Source organism: Oncorhynchus mykiss, chromosome 31, assembly GCF_013265735.2.
Source record: "Oncorhynchus mykiss isolate Arlee chromosome 31, USDA_OmykA_1.1, whole genome shotgun sequence".
Classification (NCBI taxonomy): Eukaryota; Metazoa; Chordata; class Actinopteri; order Salmoniformes; family Salmonidae; genus Oncorhynchus; species Oncorhynchus mykiss.
The window spans coordinates 12509120-12533192 of NC_050571.1; the positions used below are offsets into that span (position 1 = coordinate 12509120).

At 48.0% G+C, this 24073-nt stretch overlaps 1 protein-coding gene across 1 annotated transcript in view; it reads right to left on the reverse strand.

The window, feature by feature from the left end:
* Positions 1-24073, reverse strand: part of LOC110510766 (cohesin subunit SA-2) — a 46260-nt gene that overhangs the window by 15917 nt on the left and 6270 nt on the right. The window contains exons 4-19 of the mRNA XM_036969625.1: positions 12871-13005; positions 10867-11040; positions 10467-10671; positions 10203-10354; positions 8151-8224; positions 7928-8051; positions 7697-7795; positions 6238-6317; positions 6040-6147; positions 5478-5589; positions 5254-5371; positions 5072-5175; positions 4884-4976; positions 4684-4773; positions 1196-1399; positions 930-1000 (exon numbers count right to left, since the gene is read on the reverse strand). Coding sequence (XP_036825520.1) covers positions 930-1000; positions 1196-1399; positions 4684-4773; positions 4884-4976; positions 5072-5175; positions 5254-5371; positions 5478-5589; positions 6040-6147; positions 6238-6317; positions 7697-7795; positions 7928-8051; positions 8151-8224; positions 10203-10354; positions 10467-10671; positions 10867-11040; positions 12871-13005 — 1943 coding nt within the window. The remainder of the gene's footprint in view (positions 1-929; positions 1001-1195; positions 1400-4683; positions 4774-4883; positions 4977-5071; positions 5176-5253; positions 5372-5477; positions 5590-6039; positions 6148-6237; positions 6318-7696; positions 7796-7927; positions 8052-8150; positions 8225-10202; positions 10355-10466; positions 10672-10866; positions 11041-12870; positions 13006-24073) is intronic.

The window sequence follows — 24073 nt, forward strand, 5'->3', positions numbered from 1 at the left end:
AGAGAGGAGGGGAGGTTAGAGAGAGGAGGGGAGGTTAGAGAGAGGTTAGAGAGAGGTTAGAGAGAGGAGGGGAGGTTAGAGAGAGGAGGGGAGGTTAGAGAGAGGAGGGGAGGTTAGAGAGAGGAGGGGAGGTTAGAGAGAGGGGGGGAGGTTAGAGAGAGGAGGGGAGGTTAGAGAGAGGAGGGGAGGTTAGAGAGAGGAGGGGAGGTTAGAGAGAGGAGGGGAGGTTAGAGAGAGGATAGAGAGGTTAGAGAGAGGAAGGGAGGTTAGAGAGAGGTTAGAGAGAGGAGGGGAGGTTAGAGAGAGGTTAGAGAGAGGAGGGGAGGTTAGAGAGGGGTTAGAGAGAGGAGGGGTGGTTAGAGAGAGGAGGGGAGGTTAGAGAGAGGTTAGAGAGAGGAGGGGAGGTTAGAGAGAGGTTAGAGAGAGGAGGGGAGGTTAGAGAGAGGAGGGGAGGTTAGAGAGGGGTTAGAGAGAGGAAGGGAGGTTAGAGAGAGGAGGGGAGGTTAGAGAGAGGTTAGAGAGAGGAGGGGAGGTTAGAGAGAGGTTAGAGAGAGGAGGGGAGGTTAGAGAGAGGTTAGAGAGAGGAGGGGAGGTTAGAGAGGGGTTAGAGAGAGGAAGGGAGGTTAGAGAGGTTAGAGAGAGGAGGGGAGGTTAGAGAGAGGTTAGAGAGAGGAGGGGAGGTTAGAGAGAGGTTAGAGAGAGGAGGGGAGGTTAGAGAGAGGAGGGGAGGTTAGAGAGAGGAGGGGAGGTTAGAGAGAGGAGGGGAGGTTAGAGAGAGGAGGGGAGGTTAGAGGGGAGGTTAGAGAGAGGAGGGGAGGTTAGAGAGAGGAGGGGAGGTTAGAGAGAGGAGGGGAGGTTAGAGAGGAGGGGAGGTTAGAGAGGAGGGGGGAGAAACAAGAGGAAGAGAGAAAGAAGAGGGAGGGCCTTACTTGTGGAAGGCAGTGATTCTCTTGAGAGTAGACAGGACCTGGTAGGCATCATCATCATCAGGCTCTTCACCCTGAACACAGAGGCAGATCAGTATCACCTACACAAACTTGTCCACTCAGCCCAATAGATGAAACATGTAGACTGGAGGTCCTCCCTCTGAGCTCTCTCCTCCCCCTCGCTCACCCATTGTATGAAGTCCTTAAACAATCTGTTGAATTTGTCCACCAGTTCATTCTCGTTTTCCTCCCTCATCCCTTCCCCTCACCTCTTGTAAGAAGTCTTCCAGCAGTCTGTTGAATTTGTCCACCAGTTCATCGAGCAACTGTGACCTGGCGATGTCCACTCTGTTAAAGATGGTGAACTCCTCGTTGCAGAGAGCGTGGTAGGTCTTCGAGCACGCCTCCAGAACCTCTGTGTCTGTGTGTTTCTCCACGATCTCCCTGATCTGACGCAGCAACGCCTCCAAGTGCTAGAAGAAGAGGGAGGGAGTCGGGAAATGTTTTAGAGATATCAAATGCATAACACTGCCAGACATTTCCCAACATTTTGTCAAGTTGAAAAGTGCTTTGAATTAGACTACAGTGTAGGGTCAGGGGTTAGAGTTTGAATTAGACTACAGTGTAGGGTCGGGGGTTAGAGTTTGAATTAGACTAGTGTAGGGTCGGGGGTTAGAGTTTGAATTAGACTCCAGTGTAGGGTCAGGGGTTAGAGTTTGAATTAGACTCCAGTGTAGGGTCGGGGGTTAGAGTTTGAATTAGACTACAGTGTAGGGTCAGGGGTTAGAGTTTGAATTAGACTAGTGTAGGGTCGGGGGTTAGAGTTTGAATTAGACTAGTGTAGGGTCGGGGGTTAGAGTTTGAATTAGACTCCAGTGTAGGGTCAGGGGTTAGAGTTTGAATTAGACTCCAGTGTAGGGTCGGGGGTTAGAGTTTGAATTAGACTACAGTGTAGGGTCAGGGGTTAGAGTTTGAATTAGACTAGTGTAGGGTCGGGGGTTAGAGTTTGAATTAGACTACAGTGTAGGGTCAGGGGTTAGAGTTTGAATTAGACTACAGTGTAGGGTCGGGGGTTAGAGTTTGAATTAGACTACAGTGTAGGGTCGGGGGTTAGAGTTTGAATTAGACTAGTGTAGGGTCGGGGGTTAGAGTTTGAATTAGACTACAGTGTAGGGTCGGGGGTTAGAGTTTGAATTAGACTAGTGTAGGGTCAGGGGTTAGAGTTTGAATTAGACTAGTGTAGGGTCGGGGGTTAGAGTTTGAATTAGACTAGTGTAGGGTCGGGGGTTAGAGTTTGAATTAGACTAGTGTAGGGTCGGGGGTTAGAGTTTGAATTAGACTACAGTGTAGGGTCGGGGGTTAGAGTTTGAATTAGACTAGTGTAGGGTCAGGGGTTAGAGTTTGAATTAGACTAGTGTAGGGTCGGGGGTTAGAGTTTGAATTAGACTAGTGTAGGGTCGGGGGTTAGAGTTTGAATTAGACTAGTGTAGGGTCGGGGGTTAGAGTTTGAATTAGACTAGTGTAGGGTCAGGGGTTAGAGTTAGAATTAGACTACAGTGTAGGGTCGGGGGTTAGAGTTTGAATTAGACTAGTGTAGGGTCGGGGGTTAGAGTTTGAATTAGACTCCAGTATAGGGTCAGGGGTTAGAGTTTGAATTAGACTACAGTGTAGGGTCGGGGGTTAGAGTTTGAATTAGACTAGTGTAGGGTCGGGGGTTAGAGTTTGAATTAGACTCCAGTGTAGGGTCGGGGGTTAGAGTTTGAATTAGACTCCAGTGTAGGGTCGGGGGTTAGAGTTTGAATTAGACTAGTGTAGGGTCGGGGGTTAGAGTTTGAATTAGACTACAGTGTAGGGTCGGGGGTTAGAGTTTGAATTAGACTAGTGTAGGGTCGGGGGTTAGAGTTTGAATTAGACTCCAGTGTAGGGTCGGGGGTTAGAGTTTGAATTAGACTACAGTGTAGGGTCGGGGGTTAGAGTTTGAATTACATTCCAGTGTAGGGTCGGGGGTTAGAGTTTGAATTAGACTCCAGTGTAGGGTCGGGGGTTAGAGTTTGAATTAGACTACAGTGTAGGGTCGGGGGTTAGAGTTTGAATTAGACTCCAGTGTAGGGTCGGGGGTTAGAGTTTGAATTAGACTACAGTGTAGGGTCGGGGGTTAGAGTTTGAATTAGACTACAGTGTAGGGTCGGGGGTTAGAGTTTGAATTAGACTACAGTGTAGGGTCGGGGGTTAGAGTTTGAATTAGACTACAGTGTAGGGTCGGGGTTAGAGTTTGAATTAGACTAGTGTAGGGTCGGGGGTTAGAGTTTGAATTAGACTAGTGTAGGGTCGGGGGTTAGAGTTTGAATTAGACTAGTGTAGGGTCGGGGGTTAGAGTTTGAATTAGACTAGTGTAGGGTCGGGGGTTAGAGTTTGAATTAGACTCCAGTGTAGGGTCGGGGGTTAGAGTTTGAATTAGACTACAGTGTAGGGTCGGGGGTTAGAGTTTGAATTAGATTCCAGTGTAGGGTCGGGGTTAGAGTTTGAATTAGACTAGTGTAGGGTCGGGGGTTAGAGTTTGAATTAGACTAGTGTAGGGTCGGGGGTTAGAGTTTGAATTAGACTAGTGTAGGGTCGGGGGTTAGAGTTTGAATTAGACTAGTGTAGGGTCGGGGGTTAGAGTTTGAATTAGACTACAGTGTAGGGTCGGGGGTTAGAGTTTGAATTAGACTACAGTGTAGGGTCGGGGGTTAGAGTTTGAATTAGACTAGTGTAGGGTCGGGGGTTAGAGTTTGAATTAGACTCCAGTGTAGGGTCAGGGGTTAGAGTTTGAATTAGACTCCAGTGTAGGGTCGGGGGTTAGAGTTTGAATTAGACTAGTGTAGGGTCGGGGGTTAGAGTTTGAATTAGACTAGTGTAGGGTCGGGGGTTAGAGTTTGAATTAGACTAGTGTAGGGTCGGGGGTTAGAGTTTGAATTAGACTACAGTGTAGGGTCGGGGGTTAGAGTTTGAATTAGACTAGTGTAGGGTCGGGGGTTAGAGTTTGAATTAGACTAGTGTAGGGTCGGGGGTTAGAGTTTGAATTAGACTAGTGTAGGGTCGGGGGTTAGAGTTTGAATTAGACTAGTGTGTAGGGTCGGGGGTTAGAGTTTGAATTAGACTACAGTGTAGGGTCGGGGGTTAGAGTTTGAATTAGACTAGTGTAGGGTCGGGGGTTAGAGTTTGAATTAGACTACAGTGTAGGGTCGGGGGTTAGAGTTTGAATTAGACTACAGTGTAGGGTCGGGGGTTAGAGTTTGAATTAGACTAGTGTAGGGTCGGGGGTTAGAGTTTGAATTAGACTACAGTGTAGGGTCGGGGGTTAGAGTTTGAATTAGACTACAGTGTAGGGTCGGGGGTTAGAGTTTGAATTAGACTACAGTGTAGGGTCGGGGGTTAGAGTTTGAATTAGACTAGTGTAGGGTCGGGGGTTAGAGTTTGAATTAGACTAGTGTAGGGTCGGGGGTTAGAGTTTGAATTAGACTCCAGTGTAGGGTCGGGGGTTAGAGTTTGAATTAGACTAGTGTAGGGTCGGGGGTTAGAGTTTGAATTAGACTAGTGTAGGGTCGGGGGTTAGAGTTTGAATCAGACTCCAGTGTAGGGTCGATCGGGGGTTAGAGTTTGAATCAGACTCCAGTGTAGGGTCGATCGGGGGTTAGAGTTTGAATCAGACTCCAGTGTAGGGTCGATCGGGGGTTAGAGTTTGAATTAGACTCCAGTGTAGGGTCGGGGGTTAGACCTTCTCTAGTCGTCCTGTGGTGTAGATATCCAGGTCAAAGAACTGAGGGAGCTGCAGCAGGTTGGTCACCTTTTCTGAATCTATGGAGTACTGAAACAAAGAGAAGTAGCACACTCACACACAGTACTGCAGGCAGGGGAAACAGACTAGAACACAGGTTTATTACAGAGGGTAGTGGGGGTGAAGGTGTAGTGTCCTACTTTGGCCAGCAGAGGAGGCAATGCCACAGCAAACAGCTCTGTCATCCTGGTCCTGTCATCTAGCTGGGTCTTCTTCTCCTTCGCTGTCATCACCTGGGGGGGGGGAAATAGTTGCTGTTTCTCTTTTGCTAAGTGGAAGGCAAGAAAAATAAGAAGAGAATGTTGATGCCCAGTCTCAAGTCTCTCACCCTCTTCCCGGTTCCGCGGCCTACGGGTGGGTGGCACTCTGCAGCCTGGCGCACCGTACACAGCATTATCTCTATGAGAGCCGTCTCCTGTCTGTCTGTCAGGGCTACACACACCAGATACATTAGAGACCACATTGAGGGGTTATGGGTCAGAGATCAAGAATAGAGGTCAGAGATCATACCTTCCTCCCCTGGCACGGGGTCATCCAGTAGCAGGCTGGTCATACACTCCCAGTCCTTCAACAGGTCTGCTCCACTCTCCCACAGAGAGTCCACCAGGTACGCAGCGTGCTCATGGAGCTGAAACATGCACAGAGACGGGCAGAGTGTGGGTGGTTTTTCCCCCAGTGAGTGTTGTAAGTATGCTGCATGTTCATGGAGGGAGAGAGAGAATGTGTGTGTGTACCTCGCTCTCCAGGAAGAAGAAAACAGTAGTTTTGATGAGGTTGGCGTTGGGGCTTTGTCTTCCTCTCCTCTTGGGGGCGCCCTCCTCTTCCGGCTCCCGCGTACTGAACAGTCTGGAGAGAAGTTACTAGTATTAGATATAGAAATATAAAACTATATCAAAGTATATAAACCTCAGCTCGACATTTGCCCAGACTACATAAAACAGACAAGGAATATGTCTACGCCAGAAAAAACAGATCCCAGCTCTACAAACCTCTCTCTCTCATTCTGCTGCTTCCTCAAGTTCTCATGCCTGTACTCTGCTCCACACACTCCCATTCTCCTCCTGCCTGCCCTGTGTCCTTCTCTTATCCTAACCTATCCTACCTTCCTCTCTTCAGCTCTGCACGCTCTATTACTGTTACAGGGTAGAAACCAGACATGACATTTTGGCAGGACAATGTCTTGAGATGCAACACATTGTTTTCAAGAGTATTTTGATTGATTGATCTGACTTAAGAGAAAAGACATGATAGAAGAGCGTGTCACAATGGATTCAATAAAAATAAAACAAATCCTACTTCTTGAAGAGGAACTCCCCGGCTGCTATGGCGACCGGTCGGTGGGCGGAGTAGACCAGGTGATAGACGCTCTCACAGTCCTCCGGGCTCAGTACCTCATCTGTACTACTGTAACACACACACACACAGTACAGATTAAACACACACATTAAAACACACCTCCATATCCACTGTGATAGCGGAACTGCAGCAACTTACTGTAGTACCAGAGTGAGCAGTTTAATTGCTTGTACTGCGACATCGTACTCCTTGTCTAGAGTCATGGAGACGATGCGGTCCTGTGAAGAGATGAAATTAATGACAAACATTTCATATTTAGCTGAAATACTTCTCAAATTAACCAGGGCACAGCAGTGGGTTAGTCAGAAAATACACTACATGGCCAAAATTATGTGGACACGAATTTGTCGAACATCTCATTCATGGGCATTAATATAGAGTTCGGTCCCCCTTTGCTGCTATAACAGCCTCCACTCTTCTGGGAAGGCTTTCCACTAGGTGTTGGAACATTGCTGCTGGGACTTGCTCCCATTCAGCCACAAGAGTATTAGTTAGGTCGGGCACTGATTTTGGGCGATTAGGCCTGGCTCGCGTTCCAATTCATCCCAAAGGTGTTCGATGGGGTTGACGTCAAGGGCTCTGTGCAGGCCAGTCAAGTTCATCCACACCGATCTCAACAAACCGTTTCTGTTTGGACCTCGCTTTGTGCACGGGGGCATTATGCTGAAACAGGAAAGGACCTTCCTCAAACTGTTGCCACAAAGTTGGAAGCACAGAATCATCTAGAATGTCATTGTATGCTGTAGCATTAAGATTTCCCTTCAGTGGAACTAAGGGGCCCGAACTATGAAAAACAGCCCCAGACCTTTATTATTCCTCCTCTATCAAACTTCTAAGTTGGCACTATGCATTGGGGCAGGTTGTGTTCTCCTGGCATTTGCCAAACCCAGATTTGTACGTCGGACTGCCAGATGGTGAAGCGGGATTCGTCACTCCAGAAAACGCGTTTCCACTGCTCCAGAGTCCAGTGGAGGCGAGCTTTACACCACTCCAGCAGACGCTTGGCATTAAGCATTGGGGAGCTTAGGATTGTGTGCGGCTGCTCAGCCATGGAAACCCATTTCATGAAAACCCCAACAAACAGTCTTGTGCTGACGTTGATTCCAGCAGGGCAGAAATGTAACAAACTGTCTTGTTGGAAAGGTGGCATCCTATGACGGTGCCACGTTGAAAGTCACTGAGCTCTTCAGTAAGGCCATTCTACTGCCAATGTTTTCCTATGGAGATTGCATGGAGGTGTGCTCGATTTTATACACCTGTCAGCAATAGTTGTGATTGAAATAGCAGACTCGTAATTTGAAGGAGTGTCCACATACTTTTGACAATGTAGTATACCTACTCAAAATCAACAGGGCATAGTAGTGGATTAGCTATAGTGCATCCAGTATGGTTGAGTGGTTGTCAGACATGGTCTTGTGTGGGGCTCAGTTGGTATAGCATGGTACTTGCAACATTTTGTTCCCACTGGGCAAACCCATATGAAACTGTAAGTCACTTTGGATAAAGAGTCTGCTCAACGGCAAAGAAAGTTATGAAAGTTTAGCCTCGGGGTAACCAGTTGTAGTGTGTTGATGTGTCCACCAGGTGGCGCTCTGACCTTGAAGCGGCTGGTGAACAGCTCCAGTCTGGTGTTCAGTTCTCTGTTGTAGTAGAGACCCTGCAGCGCTGTCAAACATTTCAGACGCACCTCGCCTTGCTACACAAACATTGGAATTACACACACAAATATAAATATATATAAACTCATTAGTCGCACACACTCCTAACTCAAACACCTTGCTAACAACGCATGCATACACACTCGCTCTCTCCCCCCCCTCCTCCTCACCTTGTCATGCATGGTCCAGCCTACGTATTTCAGGTAGCTGTCGTTGAGGAAGGCGTCACTGTAGAGCTTCATCCACATTCCTATCTCCTCTATAGTGATAGCTCTGATCTCGGCTATGGCATCACTGTAACAACACATACACCTGTCATCATCATATCTTCTATACAGGGGGAGAATGTATCTATTATCATTTCTGTGATGGAACAATGGATAGGCCACGTACCGATATCTGTGTACAAACACACCCTTGAATATAGCATTCATCATGTTCTCAATTTCATCCTGATTTTCTTGAAGCTGAAATTAGAACGAGGAATCAGTAAGAAAACATTTTGATCAGGGTTCACCAGGCTGGATGGATGTGATTATTCACCAAGAAGAGCAAGACAACCAACCACCACAGAAGAGACAGCTAGTATAGTTACCAAGACAACCAACCACCACAGAAGAGACAGCTAGTATAGTTACCAAGACAACCAACCACCACAGAAGAGACAGCTAGTATAGTTACCAAGACAACCAAACACCACAGAAGAGACAGCTAGTATAGTTACCAAGACAACCAAACACCACAGAAGAGACAGCTAGTATAGTTATCAAGACAACCAAACACCACAGAAGAGACAGCTAGTATAGTTACCAAGACAACCAAACACCACAGAAGAGACAGCTAGTATAGTTACCAAGACAACCAAACACCACATAAGAGACAGCTAGTATAGTTACCAAGACAACCAAACACCACAGAAGAGACAGCTAGTATAGTTACCAAGACAACCAAACACCACAGAAGAGACAGCTAGTATAGTTACCAAGACAACCAACCACCACAGAAGAGACAGCTAGTATAGTTACCAAGAAAACCAAACACCACATAAGAGACAGCTAGTATAGTTACCAAGACAACCAAACACCACAGAAGAGACAGCTAGTATAGTTACCAAGACAACCAAACACCACAGAAGAGACAGCTAGTATAGTTACCAAGACAACCAAACACCACAGAAGAGACAGCTAGTATAGTTACCAAGACAACCAAACACCACAGAAGAGACAGCTAGTATAGTTACCAAGACAACCTACCACCACAGAAGAGACAGCTAGTATAGTTATAATTAGTGAAATGTTGTAGTAGTAAGAGCCGGCAGATGGAAGCCCAGTGGGACATAGTGTTATGTAAGCCAGGACACAGACATTGATGCCAGCTCAGCCTAGTATGTATGCCTGTATGAATGTATGCATGTATGTATGCGCGTGCCTGTCCGTTCCTCCCCCCGCGACCGCCCCTCCGAACTGACTACTTATGCTCCTCAGGCATGTCTTCACGTATCCTCATCTCTAAATGGGAAACCTCTTGCTAGGCTGCTGAAAGTGGGTAATGTGAGTGTTTTATGAAGCAGGTTCTCAGAAGCAACGATATTAGCCAACACTAAATAAAATGTGAGCCAAACTAACCCTAAACCAAGGGCCCAATAAGCCTTACACAGTTCCCCAACCCAGGAGGAGCCTAACCCCCAACCCAGGAGGAGCCTAACCCCCAACCCAGGAGGGGCCTAACCCCCAACCCAGGAGGGGCCTAACCCCCAACCCAGGAGGGGCCTAACCCCCAACCCAGGAGGGGCCTAACCCCCAACCCAGGAGGGGCCTAACCCCCAACCCAGGAGGGGCCTAACCCCCAACCCAGGAGGAGCCTAACCCCCAACCCAGGAGGGGCCTAACCCCCAACCCAGGAGGGGCCTAACCCCCAACCCAGGAGGGGCCTAACCCCCAACCCAGGAGGAGCCTAACCCCCAACCCAGGAGGAGCCTAACCCCCAACCCAGGAGGAGCCTAACCCCCAACCCAGGAGGAGCCTAACCCCCAACCCAGGAGGAGCCTAACCCCCAACCCAGGAGGAGCCTAACCCCCAACCCAGGAGGAGCCTAATCCCCAACCCAGGAGGAGCCTAACCCCCAACCCAGGAGGAGCCTAACCCCCAACCCAGGAGGAGCCTAACCCCCAACCCAGGAGGAGCCTAACCCCCAACCCAGGAGGAGCCTAACCCCCAACCCAGGAGGAGCCTAACCCCCAACCCAGGAGGAGCCTAACCCCCAACCCAGGAGGAGCCTAACCCTTACCACCAACCCAGGAGGAGCCTAACCCTTACCACCAACCCAGGAGGAGCCTAACCCTTACCACCAACCCAGGAGGAGCCTAACCCTTACCACCAACCCAGGAGGAGCCTAACCCTTACCACCAACCCAGGAGGAGCCTAACACTGACCTCATCCCTCTCACCTCTTTGCGTTTCTGCAGCAGTAGCTCCAGCCGGTCGTTGGCTCTCTTAGCGACCATCTTGTTTCTCTCTGTCTCGTACTGCCGCTGTGTGTTGTCCATGTTGATGCTCAGGTTCAGAGCTACATTCACCAGGGCTGTCATCAGTTTCATAGCTACACACACACACACAGTTAATCAGCGTACCCGTGTGCCCAGGGAAGATGGAAATAAACGACCAATACAGACAGACATATCCCCTGACCACACCCATTCTCTCTCCCTTACCTGCCAGTGTGCTGGTGTGCCTGAAGGCTCGGACCTGTGAGTCCGACAGTCCGGTGAGGAGCGATATGACCGTGTCCATGAGGTACTCGTCATAGATGATGCTGTACTGACACTGTCTCACCAAGACAGCAATGAACTCACAGAAACTACCCTTAAACTTCTTCCACAGCGGACCTGCCATGGTCAGAGGGTAGTCTCCGCTGTCCTATAGAGGGGGAGGAGGAGGGTGGAGAGAGAGAGGTTTATGGGAGTTATGGCTTCACTATTGCATGCAACTCAAAGAGAGGGTAATGATATTTAAAACAACTTGAAGCAATCAGCTGGTACATTTCAGGTGACAAGACTAAACTTCAACCCAGAGTGACGCACCTACCACGTCTCACACACACACAAAACCTACCTCGTCAAACTCCTCTGTCATCCTCCTGATGATCTCAGAGTTCTGCATGTTTCGGAACATCTCTCCACTGACCACTCCTTTACAGCCAGAACACTGGATGAAGAAGTTGATCAGGTCTAGCAGAGCCATGTCCCTGTCGGTTTTATACGCCTCAATCCAGTCATCCACCACAGACTGGAGCCAGGACAAACAGCAGAGAGAGACAATAAGTACAACTAAAACAGTCCAAGAGGTTCAACTCCAATAAAGCTGATCTGGTCATTAGAAAATCAAATAAACTATTGGCCTGTTAAAGGACCTAGCCAGTTCTGTGTGTAGGCTCTCATTCATTGTTATATATATATATACACAGTGCCTTGCGAAAGTATTCGGCCCCCTTGAACTTTGCGACCTTTTGCCACATTTCAAGCTTCAAACATAAAGATATACAGCTGTATTTTTTTGTGAAGAATCAACAACAAGTGGGACACAATCATGAAGTGGAACGACATTTATTGGATATTTCAAACTTTTTTAACAAATCAAAAACTGAAAAATTGGGCGTGCAAAATTATTCAGCCCCTTTACTTTCAGTGCAGCAAACTCTCTCCAGAAGTTCAGTGAGGATCTCTGAATGATCCAATGTTGACCTAAATGACTAATGATGATAAATACAATCCACCTGTGTGTAATCAAGTCTCCGTATAAATGCACCTGCACTGTGATAGTCTCAGAGGTCCGTTAAAAGCGCAGAGGGCATCATGAAGAACAAGGAACACACCAGGCAGGTCCGAGATACTGTTGTGAAGAAGTTTAAAGCCGGATTTGGATACAAAAAGATTTCCCAAGCTTTAAACATCCCAAGGAGCACTGTGCAAGCGATAATATTGAAATGGAAGGAGTATCAGACCACTGCAAATCTACCAAGACCTGGCCGTCCCTCTAAACTTTCAGCTCATACAAGAAGAAGACTGATCAGAGATGCAGCCAAGAGGCCCATGATCACTCTGGATGAACTGCAGAGATCTACAGCTGAGGTGGGAGACTCTGTCCATAGGACAACAATCAGTCGTATATTGCACAAATCTGGCCTTTATGGAAGAGTGGCAAGAAGAAAGCCATTTCTTAAAGATATCCATAAAAAGTGTTGTTTAAAGTTTGCCACAAGCCACCTGGGAGACACACCAAACATGTGGAAGAAGGTGCTCTGGTCAGATGAAACCAAAATTGAACTTTTTTGGCAACAATGCAAAACGTTATGTTTGGCGTAAAAGCAACACAGCTCATCACCCTGAAAACACCATGCCCACTGTCAAACATGGTGGTGGCAGCATCATGGTTTGGGCCTGCTTTTCTTCAGCAGGGACAGGGAAGATGGTTAAAATTGATGGGAAGATGGATGGAGCCAAATACAGGACCATTCTGGAAGAAAACCTGATGGAGTCTGCAATAGACCTGAGACTGGGACGGAGATTGGTCTTCCAACAAGACAATGATCCAAAACATAAAGCAAAATCTACAATGGAATGGTTCAAAAATAAACATATCCAGGTGTTAGAATGGCCAAGTCAAAGTCCAGACCTGAATCCAATCGAGAATCTGTGGAAAGAACTGAAAACTGCTGTTCACAAATGCTCTCCATCCAACCTCACTGAGCTCGAGTTGTTTTGCAAGGAGGACTGGGAAAAAATTTCAGTCTCTCGATGTGCAAAACTGATAGAGACATACCCCAAGCGACTTACAGCTGTAATCGCAGCAAAAGGTGGCGCTACAAAGTATTAACTTAAGGGGGCTGAATAAATTTGCACGCCCAATTTTTCAGTTTTTGATTTGTTAAAAAAGTTTGAAATATCCAATAAATGTCATTCCACTTCATGATTGTGTCCCACTTGTTGTTGATTCTTCACAAAAAAATACAGTTTTATATCTTTATGTTTGAAGCCTGAAATGTGGCAAAAGGTCGCAAAGTTCAAGGGGCCGAATACTTTCGCAAGGCACTGTATATACATACACACACACACACACCTGCATGGCGCTCTTGCCCATCTTGACAACCTCAAACAGCATTAGGTTCTCCATGCCATTCTCCTGGTAGTGGCCGTTCATCCTCCCTGCTCCTTTACCCTTCTCTCCTGTCACCTTCTTCCCCTTCTTACCCCCCTGGGATGGGAGAGAAATCAATAAAGGGTTAAACAGCATAATGCTTACTAATATGGCCAGAGACAGTAGCTTGGGGAAGAGGTTGTAATACTGTGTTGTAGAGCGCGGGGAAGAGGTTGTAATACTGTGTTGTAGAGCGCGGGGAAGAGGTTGTAATACTGTGTTGTAGAGCGCGGGGAAGAGGTTGTAATACTGTGTTGTAGAGCGCGGGGAAGAGGTTGTAATACTGTTGTAGAGCGCGGGGAAGAGGTTGTAATACTGTGTTTTAGAGCGTGGGGAAGAGGTTGTAATACTGTGTTGTAGAGCGTGGGGAAGAGGTTGTAATACTGTGTTGTAGAGCGTGGGGAAGAGGTTGTAATACTGTGTTGTAGAGCGCGGGGAAGAGGTTGTAATACTGTGTTGTAGAGCGCGGGGAAGAGGTTGTAATACTGTGTTGTAGAGCGCGGGGAAGAGGTTGTAATACTGTGTTGTAGAGCGCGGGGAAGAGGTTGTAATACTGTGTTGTAGAGCGCGGGGAAGAGGTTGTAATACTGTGTTGTAGAGCGCGGGGAAGAGGTTGTAATACTGTGTTGTAGAGCGCGGGGAAGAGGTTGTAATACTGTGTTGTAGAGCGCGGGGAAGAGGTTGTAATACTGTGTTGTAGAGCGCGGGGAAGAGGTTGTAATACTGTGTTGTAGAGCGCGGGGAAGAGGTTGTAATACTGTGTTGTAGAGCGCGGGGAAGAGGTTGTAATACTGTGTTGTAGAGCGCGGGGAAGAGGTTGTAATACTGTGTTGTAGAGCGTGGGGAAGAGGTTGTAATACTGTTGTAGAGCGTGGGGAAGAGGTTGTAATACTGTGTTGTAGAGCGTGGGGAAGAGGTTGTAATACTGCTGTAGAGCGTGGGGAAGAGGTTGTAATACTGTGTTGTAGAGCGTGGGGAAGAGGTTGTAATACTGCTGTAGAGCGTGGGGAAGAGGTAGTAATACTGTGTTGTAGAGCGCGGTGAAGAGGTTGTAATACTGTGTTGAAGAGCGCGGGGAAGAGGTTGTAATACTGTTGTAGAGCATGGGGAAGAGGTTGTAATACTGTGTTGTAGAGCGTGGGGAAGAGGTTGTAATACTGTGCTGTAGAGCGTGGGGAAGAGGTTGTAATACTGTGTTGTAGAGCGCGGGGAAGAGGTTGTAATACTGTGTTGTAGAGCGCGGGGAAGAGGTTGTAATACTGTGTTGTAGAGCGCGGGGAAGAGGTTGTAATACTGTGTTGTAGAGCGCGGGGAAGAGGTTGTAATACTGTGTTGTAGAGCGTGGGGAAGAGGTTGTAATACTGTGTTGTAGAGCGTGGGGAAGAGGTTGTAATACTGTGTTGTAGAGCGTGGGGAAGAGGTTGTAATACTGTGTTGTAGAGCGTGGGGAAGAGGTTGTAATACTGTGTTGTAGAGCGTGGGGAAGAGGTTGTAATACTGTTGTAGAGCGTGGGGAAGAGGTTGTAATACTGTGTTGTAGAGCGTGGGGAAGAGGTTGTAATACTGCTGTAGAGCGTGGGGAAGAGGTTGTAATACTGTGTTGTAGAGCGTGGGGAAGAGGTTGTAATACTGCTGTAGAGCGTGGGGAAGAGGTAGTAATACTGTGTTGTAGAGCGCGGTGAAGAGGTTGTAATACTGTGTTGAAGAGCGCGGGGAAGAGGTTGTAATACTGTTGTAGAGCGTGGGGAAGAGGTTGTAATACTGTGTTGTAGAGCGTGGGGAAGAGGTTGTAATACTGTGCTGTAGAGCGCGGGGAAGAGGTTGTAATACTGTGTTGTAGAGCGCGGGGAATAGGTTGTAATACTGTGCTGTAGAGCGCGGGGAAGAGGTTGTAATACTGTGTTGTAGAGCGCGGGGAAGAGGTTGTAATACTGTTGTAGAGCGCGGGGAAGAGGTTGTAATACTGCTGTAGAGCGTGGGGAAGAGGTTGTAATACTGTGTTGTAGAGCGTGGGGAAGAGGTTGTAATACTGTGTTGTAGAGCGTGGGGAATAGGTTGTAATACTGTGCTGTAGAGCGTGGGGAAGAGGTTGTAATACTGTGTTGTAGAGCGCGGGGAAGAGGTTGTAATACTGTGTTGTAGAGCGCGGGGAAGAGGTTGTAATACTGTGTTGTAGAGCGTGGGGAAGAGGTTGTAATACTGTGTTGTAGAGCGCGGGGAAGAGGTGGTAATACTGCTGTAGAGCGCGGGGAAGAGGTTGTAATACTGCTGTAGAGCGCGGGGAAGAGGTTGTAATACTGTTGTAGAGCGCGGGGAAGAGTTTGTAATACTGTGTTGTAGAGCGTGGGGAAGAGTTTGTAATACTGTGTTGTAGAGCTTGGGGAAGAGATTGTAATACTGCTGTAGAGCGTGGGGAAGAGTTTGTAATACTGTTGTAGAGCGTGGGGAAGAGTTTGTAATACTGTGTTGTAGAGCGTGGGGAAGAGGTTGTAATACTGTGTTGTAGAGCGTGGGGAAGAGGTTGTAATACTGTGTTGTAGAGCGTGGGGAAGAGGTTGTAATACTGTGTTGTAGAGCGTGGGGAAGAGGTGGTAATACTGTTGTAGAGCGTGGGGAAGAGGTTGTAATACTGTTGTAGAGCGTGGGGAAGAGGTTGTAATACTGTGTTGTAGAGCGTGGGGAAGAGGTTGTAATACTGCTGTAGAGCGTGGGGAAGCGGTTGTAATACTGTGTTGTAGAGCGTGGGGAAGCGGTTGTAATACTGTGCTGTAGAGCGTGGGGAAGAGGTTGTAATACTGTGTTGTAGAGCGCGGGGAAGAGGTTGTAATACTGTGTTGTAGAGCGTGGGGAAGCGGTTGTAATACTGTGTTGTAGAGCGTGGGGAAGCGGTTGTAATACTGTGCTGTAGAGCGCGGGGAAGAGGTTGTAATACTGTGTTGTAGAGCGCGGGGAAGAGGTTGTAATACTGCTGTAGAGCGTGGGGAAGAGGTTGTAATACTGTGTTGTAGAGCGCGGGGAAGAGGTTGTAATACTGCTGTAGAGCGCGGGGAAGAGGTGGTAATACTGTGTTGTAGAGCGCGGAGAAGAGGTGGTAATACTGCTGTAGAGCGTGGGGAAGAGGTTGTAATACTGTGTTGTAGAGCGTGGGGAAGAGGTTGTAATACTGTGTTGTAGAGCGCGGGGAAGAGGTTGTAATACTGTGTTGTAGAGCGCGGGGAAGAGGTTGTAATACTGTGTTGTAGAGCGCGGGGAAGAGGTTGTAATACTGTGTTGTAGAGCGCGGGGAAGAGGTTGTAATACTGTGTTGTAGAGCGCGGGGAAGAGGTTGTAATACTGTGTTGTAGAGCGCGGGGAAGAGGTTGTAATACTGTTGTAGAGCGCGGGGAAGAGGTTGTAATACTGCTGTAGAGCGCGGGGAAGAGGTGGTAATACTGTGTTGTAGAGCGCGGAGAAGAGGTGGTAATACTGCTGTAGAGCGTGGGGAAGAGGTTGTAATACTGTGTTGTAGAGCGCGGGGAAGAGGTTGTAATACTGTGTTGTAGAGCGCGGGGAAGAGGTTGTAATACTGTGTTGTAGAGCGCGGGGAAGAGGTTGTAATACTGTGTTGTAGAGCGCGGGGAAGAGGTTGTAATACTGTGTTGTAGAGCGCGGGGAAGAGGTTGTAATACTGTGTTGTAGAGCGCGGGGAAGAGGTTGTAATACTGTGTTGTAGAGCGCGGGGAAGAGGTTGTAATACTGTGTTGTAGAGCGCGGGGAAGAGGTTGTAATACTGTGTTGTAGAGCGCGGGGAAGAGGTTGTAATACTGTGTTGTAGAGCGCGGGGAAGAGGTTGTAATACTGTGTTGTAGAGCGCGGGGAAGAGGTTGTAATTCTGTGTTGTAGAGCGCGGGGAAGAGGTTGTAATACTGTGTTGTAGAGCGCGGGGAAGAGGTTGTAATACTGTGTTGTAGAGCGCGGGGAAGAGGTTGTAATACTGTGTTGTAGAGCGCGGGGAAGAGGTTGTAATACTGTGTTGTAGAGCGTGGGGAAGAGGTTGTAATACTGTGTTGTAGAGCGTGGGGAAGAGGTTGTAATACTGTGTTGTAGAGCGTGGGGAAGAGGTTGTAATACTGCTGTAGAGCGTGGGGAAGAGGTTGTAATACTGTGTTGTAGAGCGTGGGGAAGAGGTTGTAATACTGCTGTAGAGCGTGGGGAAGAGGTTGTAATACTGTTGTAGAGCGTGGGGAAGAGGTTGTAATACTGCTGTAGAGCGTGGGGAAGAGGTTGTAATACTGTGTTGTAGAGCGCGGGGAAGAGGTTGTAATACTGTGTTGTAGAGCGTGGGGAAGAGGTTGTAATACTGTGTTGTAGAGCGTGGGGAAGAGGTTGTAATACTGTGTTGTAGAGCGCGGTGAAGAGGTTGTAATACTGTGTTGTAGAGCGCGGTGAAGAGGTTGTAATACTGTGTTGAAGAGCGCGGGGAAGAGGTTGTAATACTGTTGTAGAGCGCGGGGAAGAGGTTGTAATACTGTTGTAGAGCGTGGGGAAGAGGTTGTAATACTGTGTTGTAGAGCGTGGGGAAGAGGTTGTAATACTGTGCTGTAGAGCGTGGGGAAGAGGTTGTAATACTGTGTTGTAGAGCGCGGGGAAGAGGTTGTAATACTGCTGTAGAGCGCGGGGAAGAGGTTGTAATACTGTGTTGTAGAGCGTGGGGAAGAGGTTGTAATACTGTGTTGTAGAGCGTGGGGAAGAGGTTGTAATACTGTGTTGTAGAGCGCGGGGAAGAGGTCGTAATACTGTGTTGTAGAGCGCGGGGAAGAGGTTGTAATACTGTGCTGTAGAGCGCGGGGAAGAGGTTGTAATACTGTGTTGTAGAGCGTGGGGAAGAGGTTGTAATACTGTTGTAGAGCGCGGGGAAGAGGTTGTAATACTGCTGTAGAGCGTGGGGAAGAGGTTGTAATACTGTGTTGTAGAGCGTGGGGAAGAGGTGGTAATACTGCTGTAGAGCGCGGGGAAGAGGTTGTAATACTGCTACAGAGCGTGGGGAAGAGGTTGTAATACTGTTGTAGAGCGTGGGGAAGAGTTTGTAATACTGTGTTGTAGAGCGTGGGGAAGAGGTGTAATACTGTGCTGTAGAGCGTGGGGAAGAGTTTGTAATACTGTGTTGTAGAGCGTGGGGAAGAGTTTGTAATACTGCTGTAGAGCGTGGGGAAGAGGTTGTAATACTGTGTTGTAGAGCGTGGGGAAGAGGTTGTAATACTGCTGTAGAGCGTGGGGAAGAGGTTGTAATACTGTGTTGTAGCGCGCGGGGAAGAGGTTGTAATACTGTGTTGTAGAGCGCGGGGAAGAGGTTGTAATACTGTGTTGTAGAGCGCGGGGAAGAGGTTGTAATACTGTTGTAGAGCATGGGGAAGAGGTTGTAATACTGTTGTAGAGCGTGGGGAAGAGGTGGTAATACTGTGTTGTAGAGCGTGGGGAAGAGGTTGTAATACTGTGTTGTAGAGCGTGGGGAAGAGGTTGTAATACTGTGTTGTAGAGCGTGGGGAAGAGGTTGTAATACTGTGTTGTAGAGCGTGGGGAAGAGGTTGTAATACTGTGTTGTAGAGCGTGGGGAAGAGGTTGTAATACTGTGTTGTAGAGCGTGGGGAAGAGGTTGTAATACTGTGTTGTAGAGCGTGGGGAAGAGGTTGTAATACTGTGTTGTAGAGCGTGGGGAAGAGGTTGTAATACTGTGTTGTAGAGCGTGGGGAAGAGGTTGTAATACTGTTGTAGAGCGTGGGGAAGAGGTTGTAATACTGTGTTGTAGAGCGTGGGGAAGAGGTTGTAATACTGTTGTAGAGCGTGGGGAAGAGGTTGTAATACTGCTGTAGAGCGTGGGGAAGCGGTTGTAATACTGCTGTAGAGCGTGGGGAAGCGGTTGTAATACTGTGTTGTAGAGCGTGGGGAAGAGGTTGTAATACTGTGTTGTAGAGCGCGGGGAAGAGGTGGTAATACTGTGTTGTAGAGCGTGGAGAAGAGGTGGTAATACTGCTGTAGAGCGTGGGGAAGAGGTTGTAATACTGTGTTGTAGAGCGTGGAGAAGAGGTGGTAATACTGCTGTAGAGCGTGGGGAAGAGGTTGTAATACTGTGTTGTAGAGCGTGGGGAAGAGGTTGTAATACTGTGTTTTAGAGCGTGGGGAAGAGGTGGTAATACTGTGTTGTAGAGCGTGGGGAAGAGGTTGTAATACTGTGTTGTAGAGCGCGGGGAAGAGGTGGTAATACTGCTGTAGAGCGTGGGGAAGAGGTTGTAATACTGTGTTGTAGAGCGTGGGGAAGAGGTGGTAATACTGCTGTAGAGCGTGGGGAAGAGGTTGTAATACTGTGTTGTAGAGCGTGGGGAAGAGGTGGTAATACTGCTGTAGAGCGTGGGGAAGAGGTTGTAATACTGTGTTGTAGAGCGCGGGGAAGAGGTGGTAATACTGCTGTAGAGCGTGGGGAAGAGGTTGTAATACTGTGTTGTAGAGCGTGGGGAAGAGGTGGTAATACTGCTGTAGAGCGCGGGGAAGAGGTTGTAATACTGTGTTGTAGAGCGCGGGGAAGAGGTTGTAATACTGTGTTGTAGAGCGCGGGGAAGAGGTTGTAATACTGCTGTAGAGCGTGGGGAAGAGGTTGTAATACTGTGTTGTAGAGCGTGGGGAAGAGGTTGTAATACTGTGTTGTAGAGCGTGGGGAAGAGGTTGTAATACTGTGTTGTAGAGCGTGGGGAAGAGGTTGTAATACTGCTGTAGAGCGTGGGGAAGAGGTTGTAATACTGTGTTGTAGAGCGTGGGGAAGAGGTTGTAATACTGTTGTAGAGCGTGGGGAAGAGGTTGTAATACTGCTGTAGAGCGTGGGGGAGAGGTTGTAATACTGTGTTGTAGAGCGTGGGGAAGAGGTGGTAATACTGTTGTAGAGCGTGGGGAAGAGGTTGTAATACTGTGTTGTAGAGCGTGGGGAAGAGGTTGTAATACTGTGCTGTAGAGCGCGGGGAAGAGGTTGTAATACTGTGTTGTAGAGCGCGGGGAAGAGGTTGTAATACTGTGTTGTAGAGCGCGGGGAAGAGGTTGTAATACTGTGTTGTAGAGCGCGGGGAAGAGGTTGTAATACTGTGTTGTAGAGCGCGGGGAAGAGGTTGTAATACTGTGTTGTAGAGCGCGGGAAGAGGTTGTAATACTGTGTTGTAGAGCGCGGGGAAGAGGTTGTAATACTGCTGTAGAGCGTGGGGAAGAGGTTGTAATACTGCTGTAGAGCGCGGGGAAGAGGTTGTAATACTGTGTTGTAGAGCGCGGGGAAGAGGTTGTAATACTGTGTTGTAGAGCGCGGGGAAGAGGTTGTAATACTGCTGTAGAGCGTGGGGAAGAGGTTGTAATACTGCTGTAGAGCGTGGGGAAGAGGTTGTAATACTGCTGTAGAGCGTGGGGAAGAGGTTGTAATACTGTGTTGTAGAGCGTGGGGAAGAGGTTGTAATACTATGTTGTAGAGCGTGGGGAAGAGGTTGTAATACTGCTGTAGAGCGTGGGGAAGAGGTTGTAATACTGTGTTGTAGAGCGTGGGGAAGAGGTTGTAATACTGTGTTGTAGAGCGTGGGGAAGAGGTTATAATACTGTGTTGTAGAGCGTGGGGAAGAGGTTGTAATACTGTGTTGTAGAGCGTGGGGAAGAGGTTGTAATACTGTGTTGTAGAGCACGGGGAAGAGGTTGTAATACTGTGTTGTAGAGCGTGGGGAAGAGGTTGTAATACTGTGTTGTAGAGCGTGGGGAAGAGGTTGTAATACTGCTGTAGAGCGTGGGGAAGAGGTTGTAATACTGCTGTAGAGCGTGGGGAAGAGGTTGTAATACTGCTGTAGAGCGTGGGGAAGAGGTTGTAATACTGTGTTGTAGAGCGTGGGGAAGAGGTTGTAATACTGCTGTAGAGCGTGGGGAAGAGGTTGTAATACTATGTTGTAGAGCGTGGGGAAGAGGTTGTAATACTGCTGTAGAGCGTGGGGAAGAGGTTGTAATACTGTGTTGTAGAGCGTGGGGAAGAGGTAGTAATACTGTGTTGTAGAGCGTGGGGAAGAGGTTGTAATACTGTGTTGTAGAGCGTGGGGAAGAGGTTGTAATACTGTGTTGTAGAGCGTGGGGAAGAGGTTGTAATACTGTGTTGTAGAGCGTGGGGAAGAGGTTGTAATACTGTGTTGTAGAGCGTGGGGAAGAGGTTATAATACTGTGTTGTAGAGCGTGGGGAAGAGGTTGTAATACTGTGTTGTAGAGCGTGGGGAAGAGGTTGTAATACTGTGTTGTAGAGCGTGGGGAAGAGGTTGTAATACTGTGTTGTAGAGCGTGGGGAAGAGGTTGTAATACTGTTGTAGAGCGTGGGGAAGAGGTTGTAATACTGTTGTAGAGCGTGGGGAAGAGGTTGTAATACTGCTGTAGAGCGTGGGGAAGAGGTTGTAATACTGTGTTGTAGAGCGTGGGGAAGAGGTTGTAATACTGCTGTAGAGCGTGGGGAAGAGGTTGTAATACTGCTGTAGAGCGTGGGGAAGAGGTTATAATACTGTGTTGTAGAGCGTGGGGAAGAGGTTGTAATACTGTGTTGTAGAGCGTGGGGAAGAGGTTGTAATACTGTGTTGTAGAGCGTGGGGAAGAGGTTGTAATACTGTGTTGTAGAGCGTGGGGAAGAGGTTGTAATACTGTGTTGTAGAGCGTGGGGAAGAGGTTGTAATACTGTGTTGTAGAGCGTGGGGAAGAGGTTGTAATACTGTGTTGTAGAGCGTGGGGAAGAGGTTGTAATACTGCTGTAGAGCGTGGGGAAGAGGTTGTAATACTGCTGTAGAGCGTGGGGAAGAGGTTGTAATACTGTGTTGTAGAGCGTGGGGAAGAGGTTGTAATACTGCTGTAGAGCGTGGGGAAGAGGTTGTAATACTGTTGTAGAGCGTGGGGAAGAGGTTGTAATACTGTGTTGTAGAGCACGGGGAAGAGGTTGTAATACTGCTGTAGAGCGTGGGGAAGAGGTTGTAATACTGTGTTGTAGAGCGTGGGGAAGAGGTTGTAATACTGTGCTGTAGAGCGTGGGGAAGAGGTTGTAATACTGTGTTGAAGAGCGCGGGGAAGAGGTTGTAATACTGTTGTAGAGCGTGGGGAAGAGTTTGTAATACTGTTGTAGAGCGTGGGGAAGAGGTTGTAATACTGTGTTGTAGAGCGTGGGGAAGAGGTTGTAATACTGTTGTAGAGCGTGGGGAAGAGGTTGTAATACTGTTGTAGAGCGTGGGGAAGAAGTTGTAATACTGTGTTGTAGAGCGTGGGGAAGAGTTTGTAATACTGTGTTGTAGAGCGTGGGGAAGAGGTTGTAATACTGTGTTGTAGAGCGCGGGGAAGAGGTGTAATACTGTGCTGTAGAGCGTGGGGAAGAGGTTGTAATACTGTGTTGTAGAGCGCGGGGAAGAGGTTGTAATACTGTGTTGTAGAGCGTGGGGAAGAGGTGGTAATACTGTGTTGTAGAGCGTGGTGAAGAGGTTGTAATACTGTGTTGTAGAGCGCGGGGAAGAGGTTGTAATACTGTGTTGTAGAGCGCGGGGAAGAGGTTGTAATACTATGTTGTAGAGCGTGGGGAAGAGGTTGTAATACTGTGTTGTAGAGCGTGGGGAAGAGGTTGTAATACTGCTGTAGAGCGTGGGGAAGAGGTTATAATACTGTGTTGTAGAGCGTGGGGAAGAGGTTGTAATACTGTGTTGTAGAGCGTGGGGAAGAGGTTGTAATACTGTGTTGTAGAGCGTGGGGAAGAGGTTGTAATACTGTGTTGTAGAGCGTGGGGAAGAGGTTGTAATACTGTGTTGTAGAGCGTGGGGAAGAGGTTGTAATATTGTGTTGTAGAGCGTGGGGAAGAGGTTGTAATACTGTGTTGTAGAGCGTGGGGAAGAGGTTGTAATACTGTGTTGTAGAGCGTGGGGAAGAGGTTGTAATACTGCTGTAGAGCGTGGGGAAGAGGTTGTAATACTGTGTTGTAGAGCGTGGGGAAGAGGTTGTAATACTGCTGTAGAGCGTGGGGAAGAGGTTGTAATACTGCTGTAGAGCGTGGGGAAGAGGTTATAATACTGTGTTGTAGAGCGTGGGGAAGAGGTTGTAATACTGTGTTGTAGAGCGTGGGGAAGAGGTTGTAATACTGTGTTGTAGAGCGTGGGGAAGAGGTTGTAATACTGTGTTGTAGAGCGTGGGGAAGAGGTTGTAATACTGTGTTGTAGAGCGTGGGGAAGAGGTTGTAATACTGTGTTGTAGAGCGTGGGGAAGAGGTTGTAATACTGCTGTAGAGCGTGGGGAAGAGGTTGTAATACTGCTGTAGAGCGTGGGGAAGAGGTTGTAATACTGTGTTGTAGAGCGTGGGGAAGAGGTTGTAATACTGCTGTAGAGCGTGGGGAAGAGGTTGTAATACTGTTGTAGAGCGTGGGGAAGAGGTTGTAATACTGTGTTGTAGAGCACGGGGAAGAGGTTGTAATACTGCTGTAGAGCGTGGGGAAGAGGTTGTAATACTGTGTTGTAGAGCGTGGGGAAGAGGTTGTAATACTGTGCTGTAGAGCGTGGGGAAGAGGTTGTAATACTGTGTTGAAGAGCGCGGGGAAGAGGTTGTAATACTGTTGTAGAGCGTGGGGAAGAGTTTGTAATACTGTGTTGAAGAGCGCGGGGAAGAGGTTGTAATACTGTTGTAGAGCGTGGGGAAGAGGTTGTAATACTGTGTTGTAGAGCGTGGGGAAGAGGTTGTAATACTGTTGTAGAGCGTGGGGAAGAGGTTGTAATACTGTTGTAGAGCGTGGGGAAGAAGTTGTAATACTGTGTTGTAGAGCGCGGGGAAGAGGTGTAATACTGTGCTGTAGAGCGTGGGGAAGAGGTTGTAATACTGTGTTGTAGAGCGTGGGGAAGAGGTTGTAATACTGTTGTAGAGCGTGGGGAAGAGGTTGTAATACTGCTGTAGAGCGTGGGGAAGAGGTTGTAATACTGTGTTGTAGAGCGTGGTGAAGAGGTTGTAATACTGTGTTGTAGAGCGCGGGGAAGAGGTTGTAATACTGTGTTGTAGAGCGCGGGGAAGAGGTTGTAATACTATGTTGTAGAGCGTGGGGAAGAGGTTGTAATACTGCTGTAGAGCGTGGGGAAGAGG